Here is a 14,180-nt window from a genome sequence, read left to right on the forward strand (position 1 = left end):
GAGAAAACTAGAGTACACAAGAGGATAAACACCATATTTTAAAGGGCAAGCACAAGAAAATCACAAAGAACGACACAGTTTTCATCTCAACTGTAGTAGTATCTTTGGAGATGAAGACATTCATTAGACAGCTTTCGATGCAATGTGAAAATGAGGGTATCTAGCCATAAAGATGAAATAAAAAGTGTATATTTACTGCGCTGTACATACTTGTAAACATGTATTTAGATCATGCACAGTGTACAATAGACTGAGACTCGTCTGATGGATAGAAAACACCAACCAGAAATCGTGCTTGGGATACAGAAACGCACTAATGATTTTACTTCTCCCCTCAAAGTTGCTCCTCTCTTAAGAATGGATTTAGCTTGTGATGTTTTGATGGATACTAGCCACTGGTGTAAAGCAGAACAATTAGCATACATTTCAGAGATTAGACTAAACGCAGCCGAGATGGAGTCTCTGAGCCTCGCTGTCACACAGACTAAAAATGATGGATACCCTTTTTACTTGAGAAAATATCACATCTAAGAAGAGAAATGACTGCTCCGGTTTAATTGTGTGGGAAATGTAATCACATAAAGAAGGGATGGCAGCATATGCACGGGGAATTAGGATGTCTCTCTTACAGCTACAATGACTGAGGCTTCATTTGAAAGCGCCACTCACCGCTGTGCGGCGGGCAGGTGTACCTGAGGCGTGGTGCGCTGAGAGATGGAGCTCATTATCGCACCAGAGGTTCAAAAGGCCCCGAGCTTGTGTAGCCGACACATCAGGTGCTGCAGGAGGAAGAAGCAGGGACAACATTAGCAGGACAAGGCTGCAGATGAAGGGGAGGGCATGCTGGGTAATGCCTACTCAGAGGAGGGGGAGCTGTTAATTGCCATGCACTTTGTGGACAGCGGCAGTGCAGTGTGTCTGCAATTTAATCTAAATGATGGCAGATCGGCCCCTGACCAAACACAGGCAGGTTTGTGTTTAATTACACAAAGTCTTCTGGCAGTGCACCTTTTCTTCTTGGGTTATATCGCTGGATATGTTCTATTAACAGCAGCCAAAATAATTATAAAGTAATCCGGTTGAGCGTTATATGCAAAGCTCAAGGGGCAATTACAAGAGAAGCTGTTGAAGTGGGTTAAACCTGCAAATGGGGAGACAAATTGTACAGAAGTCTATGAGAAAATAATGTCCCAATGAGCCCCTAGGTTTTCATGAGGTCCCGCCTCTAGTTGTCCTAATTTAGTTTCCTGTTGTATTTTGAAAGTATTCCCTCCTTGTGTGTTGTCTAGCGTCGCTTCCTAGCATCACCTTGCTGCCCGTGTGTGTGTGTGTGTGTGTGTGTGTGTGTGTGTGTGTGTGTGTGTGTGTGTGTGTGTGTGTGTGTGTGTGTGTGTGTGTGTGTGTGTGTGTGTGTGTGTGTGTGTGTGTGTGTGTGTGTGTGTGTGTGTGTGTGTGTGTGTGTGTGTGTGTGTGTGTGTGTGTGTTCTGTTGTACTGGTTTCCTTTGTATTGTGTCACCCAGTGAGCTCCACCCCCTTTTCTACAAATGAAGATGGCTTCAGCTACAACTGCAGTCTATAAAACAAGGTCATACTGGCTACCTCCACTTCTATGTATATTGAAGAACAAGGCTTCCCTTCACACACACGTTCTATGGTTAAGCTCTTTTGTTTCCGATACAGAGTGGAGCCCGTTGAGAGCAGTAGGGTGGAGTTAATCCATGCGGCTCCATCAGCTCCTTCCTCAGATCTGCGGGGGAACTCCACTCCCCATTAAACGACAAACCGCCACCTGTTCTCATTTCATCTCTCCATCCTTGCTGCTGTGCCCGTTGGACCTCTGCTGAAGGGCAGACACCCAGGTACTCCGTGAGGAATGGAGGAAAGTTTCCCATTCAAAACACTCCCCAACCATTTCCTGCCACCTGTTCACCCCCTCCCTCCCCCCTCTTAACACACACCTCACTCCTGTGTGAGTGATGGGCAGATTGTTCAGGGATAAAGGAGGATCAGCACTGTCACGGGGGGCAAAGAAGCGAAGGAGGTGTGTGGCCCCAAAGTTCCAGATGTCACTCTTTAATGACATAATTATGATCGACTTACGACTCCCCTTGGCCTTCAATCTGTACAGGAAGCTTTGCACGCTGCACAAAAACACAATTCCTGCATATCATTATTAACATTCAATAACTGTGTGCATATGCAACTCATAATGTATAGGTCTCAGGTTTCATCATGTATTAATCCTGCACGATGAAGCCGTACAAAGAGAACCGTTTCCTTGACAGATTATCAATCAAACATCAAACGGGCCAGCTTCTTCTCCGCCGACGCCCCAGAGCTGAGGCCATCTGGATCGGCCATTTTCTGGTCATTAACCGCGCTCACATCCTGAAGTACTCCCATCTCTCCCCAAAACAGTGACTGAGCCTGGTTACTCTGTGTTCACAGTTTGAGACACTTTGTTTGCTAAACTCAGTTTTTTTGCCACGTGTGGGAGAGACATTGCTTTTGGAAGAGAGGACGGCGATGAAAGGTGTTTTTGATCTGCAAAGGGAGCCCACCAGAGTGAGACACAGAAAGTGGAAGCTTCCAACAAACCTGGGAAACTGTGAGGAATGATCACAATGAAGGAGCACGATGAGCTGTTGTTTCAGTGGGGACCTGGTAATGATGAAGGCAGTCCCTCCCTAACAGGGCTAATTGGGGTTCAGAGGAATCTAATACATGATAGATGGAGAAGGAGAGGGTTTCAGTGGTGCATGGCACGGCTGGCACGGGATCACAAGCTTTAATAGAGCCCAACCTTTCACTGTGGGCTGAAAGACATCTGTTACCAGCAGGTAACCTCGGCTTTATCATTACTCGCTAGACCCACCCACGTGTTCCTGGCATGACAATTTAAAGCGATATATATATATGTTTTCCGGCTAATTCAAGCTGTCAACATCATCCCTGTTTGTAGGTGAAAAATGGATGCCCCACGCGGCGCACCAGATGGTAAAAATGGATCATCAATCTGAGACGGCAGACATGTGATGGATGGATTCTCCAGAGTAAACAGTCGCGGAGTAAGAACCACACTGAGAGGAAATTTGCTCACAAATTAGCACTTTTGTGTGGACATTATGCTCTGAAAGACATGCAAACGCTGCGATAACTATTCATGTTTCTGACTTACAATTTACAGGCAATATCCAGATGGCAGTAAGAGGCATTCCCACCAACAAAAAGAACAGAAAAAGTGTTTTGAATTTGCTTTCGCCCACATGTTTAACACAAGACAAGCCAGAAGTCTCCTGCAACAAGATCTTAAATGCAAAATGAATGCATAACTTTTCTCCTTTATAACTTGACATATGTTGTTTATAAGCTGTGTATTTAAATTATCCCAAATGTCTCAGAGAACTGTGTGATTTTAATGATGGTGCATTTCCTCTGGTCTCCTTTCATAGCGTTGTATCCCCTTTGTGCATGTGTCAGACATTCTATCCAGTTTTAAGCCATATTTTAACAATACATATTTCAGATCTGGGGGCTTTTTACTTTATTTTTCAGATATAACGGAGAAACTAGATGAGTAAACGTTAGCAGCAGATGAACAGAAACTCAGATTTTTAACCTCAAACTGCTTTTAATCCAAAACCACCTGAACCATGAACACTGTCCCTACAACTCTCCCAACACTCTCCCAACAAGACTACAACTCCCATGATCCCTTGCTGCTTCACCACCACACCAAACTGTGTTTATATTGAGACATCTCTCACAGAAAGTTACATATAGTGGCAATAGTTGATATTTCTTGATTAAATTGCATCTATTGAAATTGTGAAACAGGGGTTGTTGGTAGTGATGAACCTACAGATGAGGAACCTCTGAATCTGCATGCTCTTCCTTCTGTTGCTTTATGGTGAGGTTCAGATGGATACCCTTTTTACTTTATGGTGAGGTTCAGCTCATTTTCAATCCGTCTGGCTCACAACTTTACTGTTCAGGTTCACCCTCTCCTCTCTCATAAAGTGCTTTTCTGCCGCAGAAGCCAGATGTTTTAGAAAACAATAGCTTTAAAAACTTGCTCCACTTTACAGTACGTGCCCTGCACCAAACCTATTGCAGGAATACAAATGAAAATGGGAATAAAATACACAAAAGCGGTGTAAAAATAGTATAGCAATAACACTTTTTAAACCCAAAATGCACTGTGAGAATAACTGAACTCTTTCCTTTGGATAACAGGATGCCAAACTGTGCATGTCACATGAATTGAGGGCACAACATATGCAGATATTCCGCTTGTGAAGATTTTTGCATCATTTCAATGTTATTTTTTGCTGAACAGCAACATATTTAACATTTCATCACCTGACAGCTCCCCATGGGCACTCTGGGTAAGGAGCAACATCCGGGGTGGCAAAGTGAGCGGGATAAATATCACAATGTTTGCAAATCTAAACCTGCTGAGTCCTGTCATGAGGAGCTCCAAGCAAAGTGAAATCTTTCCTTCACTAAATTCAGAGTTTGAAAAGCTGCAAATTAGGTTTTAAAAAAGCAGCAGAGGAAGGTGGAGACGAGACCTTTTAAGGCGTCTCTATATGACATGCGACCAGCAGCATGAATAAAACATCCTGCAAGAGTAAACAGTTGTGTATCTTCACCTCAGATGCTGGAGAGGACTGTCAGACGCTGTAGTTAACAAACCCGACCTCCTCCTCATCATCATGCGGGTCGTGTTTCAGCACAACCCAGTCCAAACCTGACACCCCCACCTCCTCCGGGAATCACTCATTTTCCTCCAGAGTCGACTAAAGTAAAGTGAGGCTGGAAGACTACGCCTCACTTGGATGCTTTTAAAGATTATCTTGTAAATAAGGGAACCACAGCTTTGGGATTGGCTGCAAATAGAGGGGTGCAGGAATGAGTCCTTCTGTTTTCCTTGTCTGGAAGTCAATGGTTTTCTGAATTTGTATTTCATTGTAAGCCTGAAATAAGACAAGCTATAGATATGTCAACGTTTTGTTCTACAATAAAGTCTAAATCAGACGACTAAACATCATCATGCCCAATGTTAGCCGCCTTTAGTTTAGCGGTGGTGACCTGAAGTCATGTGACCGTGCTGTAGTTCCTTTATAGCCCAACATTAGCCGCCTTTAGTTTAGCGTAGTGACGTGAAGTCATGTGACCGTGCTGTAGTTCCTTTATAGCCCAACATTAGCCTCCTTTAGCTTAGCGGTGGTGACGTGAAGTCATGTGACCGTGTTGTAGTTCCTTTATAGCCCAACATTAGCCTCCTTTAGCTTAGCGGTGGTGACGTGAAGTCATGTGACCGTGCTGTAGTTCCTTTATAGCCCAACATTAGCCTCCTTTAGCTTAGCGGTGGTGAGGTGGAGTCATGTGACCGTGCTGTAGTTCCTTTATAGCCCAACATTAGCCGCCTTTAGCTTAGCGGTGGTGAGGTGGAGTCATGTGACCGTGCTGTAGTTCCTCTATAGTCCAACATTAGCCTCCTTTAGTTTAGCGGTGGTGAGGTGAAGTCATGTGACCGTGCTGTAGTTCCTTTATAGCCCAACATTATAGAACAAGGGAGATGCTGCCTTCAGGGTCATCCTATAAAAATGTAATTGGATGCATTACTGAAGATTTGCCATGACTTGAACCGTGCATGCAGTCTGAAGTGAGGGATGACAGAACAGTTTTTTAGAATATAGTTTTATTTATAATTTATACTTGGCAGATACAAAAAACTCTTGAACTGTATCCAAAGTGTGCAATAAATCACTGTTGATTTTTTTCCAAAAGAAAAATACAAAAAGACCATCTACTTTGGAAAGTTGATGTAAACTGGAGTGAACTGGTAACTCTACAGAGGGTTTGCTAATTGCTACTAATGCTCCTTTAACCGACTGCCGTTGTTAACAAATCTGCGTCGCTCTCCCAAGACGATGAGTCATTGTGTGTACATACATCTACGTTGGTGACATTCTAATTCCCCCGTTGTTAAATACAAGAAAGGCAATCATATCCATATAAAGCAGCACAAATGTGTATAACACATTAAAATGAAAGTTCTAATTGTACCAAGATGTTCGTGTGAGAGTGAGAGACGGGAAACAAAAACAGGAAAAGGGAAATTTGAAATCATGTTGTAAACAATCACCTTCACTCACGGAGACGCAGAAAATAAAACGCTGTTGCTTGTTAAGTGCCGTTATTAATCCAAAACGCTTCAGCAGTCGGAACAAGCATCAACCTCTGGAATCAAACATTGAAGGCAATAAGTCATAAACTATGTCAGTATTTTAGAAAAAAGTCCCAGCAGCAACACTGGTTCCTGCGCGTCGAAATCTGACAAATTAAAATTCAATTAAAAAGGAACATTGTATTAAAAAAGACTAACATTTCACTTTCACATTTCAACTGAAACAAACACAGGAAATAAAAAGTCAAATTTACATCCATGTTGTTTCCATGATCCCATTCCTTTGAGCATAAGCAGAGGCTTTGATATGACGCTGGTGCCTTACCCTTTATATCCCAAGATATGACAAAAACAGTCTGCTTTTTGATCCAAACAGTTATATGAACACAGACGGACGAGCGTGTGACTTTATTTCCTTGCCATCTGAAGGACAACTCGAGGCAGGAGTGGATCCGAGCTCGTCAGTGGAGAATTTTCAAGTGCAAAAAATGTGACAAATGTAGTTTTGTGATTCTCATGCTTTCTGAAACTGTTCTGCAGATAAAATGATCACCTCAAATAACAAGCGTACAGCCCAATCCCCCAGATGGCAAGTGTCACAAAACAAACTCGCAGACGGGATCCTACGAAGACAAGAATATGCTTTACACAGAATGTCCAGCCCATGTTTGAAAAGCCTTCCCTCTACACAGCCAAACACACGACCTAGATCCTTCAGCCCTATACAACTCAAAGCTTCAAAAAGTCTTTAAACATGCAACACCGTTCAAAGTTCCTATCTAATTCTGCTGTGCTAGACTTCCTCAGACACGTTTCTAAAACTATGCGCTAACGACCTACCAAAATTTGTCCGCGGGACCGTTTTCCAAAAAGAAATTCATTGTGTGAAATTCCCTGTCATAGTATCTCTGTAAAGCACTTGCGATGCATACTGTGCTCTTCCCTTTAGTACAGACAATCTGTGGGGACAGTGTGAATAAGCTATGGTTAAAAATGTAGTATAAACCTATATGATGCCATGCAGCCGTGATTAACCCTGGCATCGCTCCAAGATGGCGAGGAGGACTTGACCCTGACTTTCCAAAATCATACGACGTTATCTCACAATATTTCCAAGAATCTTCTGATCTCTGTCCAGATCGTTTTAAGAGAAAACAGCCATAACTACATCCTGATTTAGGTCAATTACGGGCACTTTTCTCTACATATAACCTGCCTTAGGTAAATGCAATTGTGCATTAAACAGCTGCATTGCTCCTCGAAGCTGTGACGTTTCCTCCCACATGCTCCTCCTTTCCTACATGCAGACACAAGCATCACAGAAACACTTGTTAGGCCTGAGCTGCGGTTTTAACATTCCTAATGCACACAGATTTAACTTTTAAAATGGTAACATATTTAGAAAAAGGTTTACACATCTAGGTGATGCTGTTCCTTACAAACAGCACATTAAAAATCCAGCATTGTCAGTACCTTTAGGTTTGCACATTACAAAATGGCTTCATGCAGCCACACTATTTAAACTCCTCTCCTCAAACCCTCTCAGACTGGCACATTTTGGACACCTCTTCCAAGAACATGGTGTGGAAATGGCTCTGATTTATACGGTTTTAATGTATTTTCAATTGATAACGGTAGTGTATTTTTGTTTAAGCAATAAGCATCGATGTTTATAAAAGTCCATGATTGTACAACTGAAGGTAGGAAACAACTCAAAAATCTGATAATACCTGAGTGCATCCACTGGATAAGCAGTTACTTTAGTGAGTTAGCAAAAATCTGGTGAAGTGTGTCCTATGTTTGACTGGTTGCATAGTATGGATGCAGAATGATTTTCTTATTCTCAGTCTGGTTATGCAGAAAACATGAGTAATAAAAAGCAAGAGAAGGTCAGAATGTGTCAGTCTGCAGGAGGTTTAACACTTGATGTAAAAACGTAATTGAAATTGTCTTTTAAATGTACAATTAGGAGGACAAAATTAAAGGAACTGTCCCTTCAGGCTCAACTTAAAAGCAAATGGCGATAATCTTTGAACAGCTGGATGTTACTTCACTTTACATCCCTATGTCTGCACTTAGTGTATGCATCTAAGACAACTTGGCTGTATACCTCTTCTATATTTTTTGCAATCGATTATGTGCTGGACTATGTTGTTCTGGGAGTAGAGCCTCCGAAAACCAGCGTGGAGAAAAACCCAGAGCAGTGGAATGGAGGACTGAACATTGACAGAAATCAAGAGCCAACAGAACCCATCGTCTCCAAACCGTGGTCGTCTGTAAACCTTGTTTAAATCTCTTAACTGAACACAAAAGTGCAAATTGCTACCGCCGTCCTGTCTCTGCGTCCTCAGTAGTGCTTCTCCTGCAGGTAGTCTTTCATCTTGTTCGGTAAGGGCAGTTTCTGGATAAGGTCTATCCTCGTGTACTGTCTGATGACGAAGCGACAGAGGTACTGCAGGGAGCGCACTTGCATAAACCGAGACACTGGGTTGGTTAGTCTGACGGGGTATGTTGCAGATCCCGGTAAGCGAGACCTAGAGTAGCAGAAAGCTCCGTTCTCCGAGTCTCTGATGGAGTGTTCGATGAGGTCGACGATGGACGTGTGTCCCTCCACGTCCGGCTGCTCGTAGAAGCTGAAGCGTCCGTTGGAGTGTTCGATGCGGGTGTGCAGAGTCTTGCACTGCGACCTGAAGCTCAGGCTGAGCAGGTACCGGTCGTCCGAGCTGTCCCTGACCAGGAAGGAGCCGTCAGCCAGGTTCACCAGCTTCTCCTCCGCCTCCCAGCGTGTGATGGGGCCCCAGTACCAGCCCTGCCTCGCCAGTTTCTTCAGCTCCTCCGTCAGGCTGGTGACCACCATTGGCCCGCTGCTCTGCACCGAGTCGTACACCCGACTCACCCCGGGAGCTGAATTCGGGTCGAAGTTGAGGTGGTGTCTTACCCTCTCGGCGACCTGGCTGTCTGCAGAGCTGAACCCCGAAAACGTCCGTGGAATAAGAACATTGCTAATCATGGGCGGCAGGAGTGGAGAAAGGGGAGGGGGCACCTCTCCTCTGGAGCTTTGGAGCATCACACCGGCAGAACCGAGGAGAAGACTATTCACTGAGGTTTCCATGAAGAGGTCTGGAGGCAGCCCACTCACCAGTTCATGCTCCTCCTGCCCCTGGTCCGCGTGGAGGGACGCACTGTCGGCTTCAGTCACCACCTCCATAGGAGAGGAGCTGTCCAGGCAGAAGGAGTGGGACCCCTCGGGGTACATTCCCTCATCTAAAGGCATCGTGTACTGGATGTAGTCCTGGGGAGTCAACCCCAGCACCACAGGCACGTCATTTTCATCAATATTCAGATGCAGCTCCCCGTTTTGAGGCTGCTGGAGGTTCTTTAAGGATTCAGCTTGTTCCTGAAAGAGCCCTTCCATTTGAAAGTCATGAAACTCCCTCCGGACACCGTTTAGGTTTGGACTCGGGCTGGGAGAGTGAACCATGGCTTTAACTTTTACCTCCATCTTGATGCACGCCTCTTCAGAGTTTACTGACCGCAGGGGCCACGGCGATGGGCTGTAATGGTGGCTCCGCAGGGATGCAGATCTAAGGGGTCTCTGAGCTTTCACTTCGCTGAAGCCGATGGGCGCAGAAGAGGAAGAGAAGGTGTCCTCATCATCGTCCACAGAGCCTATGGCGGAGGAGCTGCCTTTTGCTTTGGCCTTCTGCTTGGCAGACAGTCTCCTCTTCAGAGATCCCATCAGGCCCTCGCTCTTCGTGCGGGCCTTATTCTGACCGCCTTTGTCCTCCTCGCCGCCAAGGTCACAGCCGGAAAGCTCTTTGGTGTAGCAGCCCCCAAAAAGTGACTCTTCCTTCGAAAACTCTGTCGTCACCGAGGGCTGCTGGAGCATGACGAAGTCGCCCTCCTCCTTGCCCTTTATGCTGAGGGACTTGCGGATGGTCTTAAGGCTTATCTTCTTCATTCTGACAGGCCCTCCGAAGCGGGGGCATGGGTTGGCTCTCCTGGTATCCCGATGAAAGTACTATCCACAGCGTCCTCCCATCAGGCCACACGGAACAAGTCATGCATACAGTGGAGCCATCACACCCTGCAGACAGAAGACCACACAAGATTATAGATGTTATACAAGTGTTTGCTAAGAAAGACACCACCAGATGGTTAGCATAACAGCATAATGCACTCATACACACAAAGTCACTTAAAACTAATTAATGCAGCACATACACAGAGTTCAGGAGCAGGAAGCTGAACATGTCTGGCATTTTTGATTGATTAATTACTGGAAAAAGATGACTTGATTCTTAAATTACATGTTTTTTCATATGAACAAGTTATAAATCAGCTCTAAACAGCCAGCAAAATATACCAATATTCTCTGACATCTGTCAAAAAGGAGAGCCCTGGAATCTGGAAATAAAACAGCAGCCTGTCTAGAGACATGTGCAGCTTCAGCTCCTAAATAAAGCTGATAACGACGACAGCTGCAATCTGATTACTCACCATTATGTGCAGGAAAATGGTGACTCAGTTGAATGGGTCAAGTTCCACTTCCACCTCCTTTCATTTGATGCTGCAAAACACAAAAGCCAGTTATACGCAAAGTCAAACATGTAGGATTAACAGTTGATTTTCTAAAAGGGAATAGCACATGTCATGTAGATATACTGGACAAAACGAAGAATAAAAACAATCAATTCGAGCCTGTTTTGTCCTGACCTGACAAGGCCTACAGACACAACAGCATGCCTTTAGCTTAGCTTCGCTTCTCAGTTAGCCCCTTTAATGACACTACTATAAAACTGACAGCAACAACAACAATGTGATCGGTTCACCCTAATCTTTGAGCTCATAATAAAAGAAAACAAGGTTATTATTTGATATAGCTTGTCCGTGAAACACACGTTTGCTTGCTTGTATGCTAATAGCTAGTTTGGTAGCATGGCTACTTTCAAAGTAAATAAACATTTAAAAGCAAATATATAAACATGCATGATATACTGTCTCTTACCCGGTCAATTGTGCTTGTATTACCAGATAAAATAACCCAGAGATGTGGGCATTTGTCACGAAAAACAACACGTTTATGAAGGGTCGCTCCTGCACGATTAGCTAGTTAGCTTAGCTAGTTTTAGCTTGCATTAGCAGTCGTAACATCCCCTTTGGTCATCCCTCTGAACACTGACAAAGGTATAACGCCTTTATAAAGCCAGGTGTGGTTCTTCTCTAAACACAAAGCTCTATATTTCCAACCAGAGAGACACAATAAGGTGATTCCTGTGTGTCCAGGTTAGCTAACAGTGTGTAGCTCTCGGCCTCTCTTCCTTTCTTCCTTTGTTGCCTGTTGAATTGTGGGAGCAGATTCAGATGCAGCGAATCAGACGCACAGCTCTGAGCAGGACACCCAAACACTGCACATTTGATTAAATAAATGCAGAAAAAGAGAACAATAATAGTACAGCATTCAAACAAACATGAAAGCATTCAAAATCATTTCACCTAATCTGCAAATTATTTGAGATACATAAACAAATAATTACCTGAATACATCTTTTGTTTTGTGCACTGTAATGAATAAAAACATGCGCTAACTTATTAAATACAGCTGACATCCCATATTTTTAAAAACAGACCTGAACTGTGAAGTGTTTTTCGATGTCAAATGTGATAATGTGGTTATTATTACAGAGATGGGTTAAAATATATTATTGTATGGATTTATTGCATTGGCTTCCAGGAAAGGTGTTCTGATTAACTCCTTTAAATGATCCTGATATAAAAGAATTTTAATTATAACTACTATATTAGTTGGTCTTATTAATGTAATCTGAAAGTATGTTTTACACATGCCTAATGTCTTTTTTAATGTGTTTCTCTTTTATTGTTCCTGTAAAATCAAGAACCTGCAAGAAGCACAATATTTAGTGGCAGTGAAGTGAAAAACACTGGCCACCTGAATGCTATTAAGCATAACATTTCACTGTAACTGCTCGTACACGGTGGCTAAAAATAGAAGGAAGTGGTTGTGCAATGCAGCATGGAGCAAGATTTTGCAAAAACATGCATGTTCTGTAAACCTGTGCTGCACAAAGACAGAAAGACGTGCTGGCTAAATCAATGGCTGACTGTGTACTGTCTTATGTGATTGTAAAGGAAATGCAGAAATGGAAATGAATTGAGAGAAAAAGACTGAACAAGTAGCAAAACTTCAAGAAGTAGTTGCTGCAGAAAGATTCAGTTCTCTTATAGCAGCAGAGACATACAAATCCCATCGCCTCCACCTGAACTTATTTTGTACAAATGACTAAAGATTATTTTTATTAAGGTGCTGCTTCACTCTCCCAGACAGTGGTTTTAAAATGCAGGATCCGAGTTTTTCAGTCCCATAAGGAGCCTGTAGATGGGTGGCATGACTAAAAGCATTTAAAAAATCATCAATATGTATTCTAGTCTTTATCTCAAGTCAAGCCTTGAAGGTCTTTGAAACATGAAATCATATATTCACAATAGTCAAGTTCTTTATAGTCAATCTTTGCATATATGATATTTAAACGCAGCCTATATGTTCGAGCGTTCATAAGATAATATAAGGATAACTCCTGTGCAGGTCGAAGCAAACCATTTAGGCTTTGTTTGCTGTAGAGCAATACTCATGAGTTCCATTCCCCACTGTGTGCTCGGCCTGCAGGAAGGTCTTATTCATTTGTATTCCGGAAACATCAAGTTTGCTCTCCAACTATTTGATGCAGCAACTAAAAGTTGAACTCTGAAGCAAAACATTGGTCGCCTAATTAGTGTCAGTATTGTTCTAAAGTAGATTGTGTTTACCAGTGCCAGGCTAATTTGGTCCATATACTGAACATTACATTGTTTTTCCACACTGTCAAGTGTATGGCAGTCCTTCCCCAGCCTGCTTAGGGGCGCTGTGTGCAGACAGGCTTTATGCAGAGACTCTAATTACCCGGCCCTATTAGGGCTGATCAGGCTGCCTTCACTTGATGTGTCGACGCAGGGGGGGTGGGGGTATGTCAGCTCTTACATTTAGCACCAAGGACACTGGGAAAAGCAAGGATGCAATGTTTCTACAAGCTAAATTAGATCTGACAAACAAAGTTTAGCCTGCTTCATATTTGTTCCCAGAGAGGAAAAACAATCAGTGTTCAGCTGTGGGCATTACAGCGTGTCATCACAGGATAAACAGATCAAACAACTGCAGGCGGCTTCACTTTCACACAGGTGCAGAGGAGTACTCAGATTATCTAATACCACGGCGTAGAAATACTGTTCCAGTAACATGCTTTAAAATGTTTATTAAGTCAAAAGTATTGGCATCAAAATATCTGGTATTGTGGCAGCCTTATTGTAAACACATCCAATTCAAAAAATGTGTATATGCATGTAAAGATCAAGTACTTCAAAGGGCTTGAGTAAACGTAGTGATCTTTGACCACTGATTTCACATGAATACAATCTTAGAGAGTGATATGTTTCTGCATCATGTCGTCAAACACCACGGACCCCAAGATCAATATATAATTGAATGTATGTATAAGCACGAGTCAAAAATCTAAATCTGAAAACTAGATGCAACACTGAGTAGGCTCCTGCTTACCTGTGGTGAAACTTCTCTATCTTAATTTCAAATCAATGCCGTATCAGTCGTCAATTATTTTTACAGTATGTCTGCGCCGGCTGCAGTTTGACTCACTTGACTCCTCTGTCAGGTGGGGAGGGGGGTAGTTGGGGGCCCCTGGGTGCCCACGCTCATATCCTCAACACTTGCAGTGGAGCGGAAGACGGGTAGCAGGCATGTCAAACTGTGACAGCACCAGTGGGAGTGCTGGGTTTTGTTTCAGGGATAGCTGTGCAGAAACACAGACTGAGCATTTATGAGAAGGATGGAGAGTCCACACTAATAATCCAGTTTGATTTCACTGCATTAATATATTCATTTTCCCCAATTTAGTGTTGCAACATTTAAAAATC

At 43.2% G+C, this 14,180-nt stretch overlaps 1 protein-coding gene across 1 annotated transcript; it reads right to left on the reverse strand.

Moving 5' to 3' along the window:
• Positions 1–6,249: 6,249 nt before the first annotated feature.
• LOC134884202 (suppressor of cytokine signaling 6) lies at positions 6,250–11,553 on the reverse strand. Its single transcript, XM_063912910.1, has 3 exons — positions 11,206–11,553; positions 10,698–10,767; positions 6,250–10,284 (listed from the first exon to the last, which is right to left on the reverse strand). The coding sequence occupies exon 3, from the start codon at positions 10,156–10,158 to the stop codon at positions 8,545–8,547; it is 1,614 nt and encodes a 537-aa protein (XP_063768980.1). The 5' UTR covers positions 10,159–10,284; positions 10,698–10,767; positions 11,206–11,553; the 3' UTR covers positions 6,250–8,544.
• Between the last annotated feature and the right edge of the window lie 2,627 nt (positions 11,554–14,180).

This window comes from Eleginops maclovinus, chromosome 21, assembly GCF_036324505.1.
Source record: "Eleginops maclovinus isolate JMC-PN-2008 ecotype Puerto Natales chromosome 21, JC_Emac_rtc_rv5, whole genome shotgun sequence".
NCBI classification, from domain to species: domain Eukaryota; kingdom Metazoa; phylum Chordata; class Actinopteri; order Perciformes; family Eleginopidae; genus Eleginops; species Eleginops maclovinus.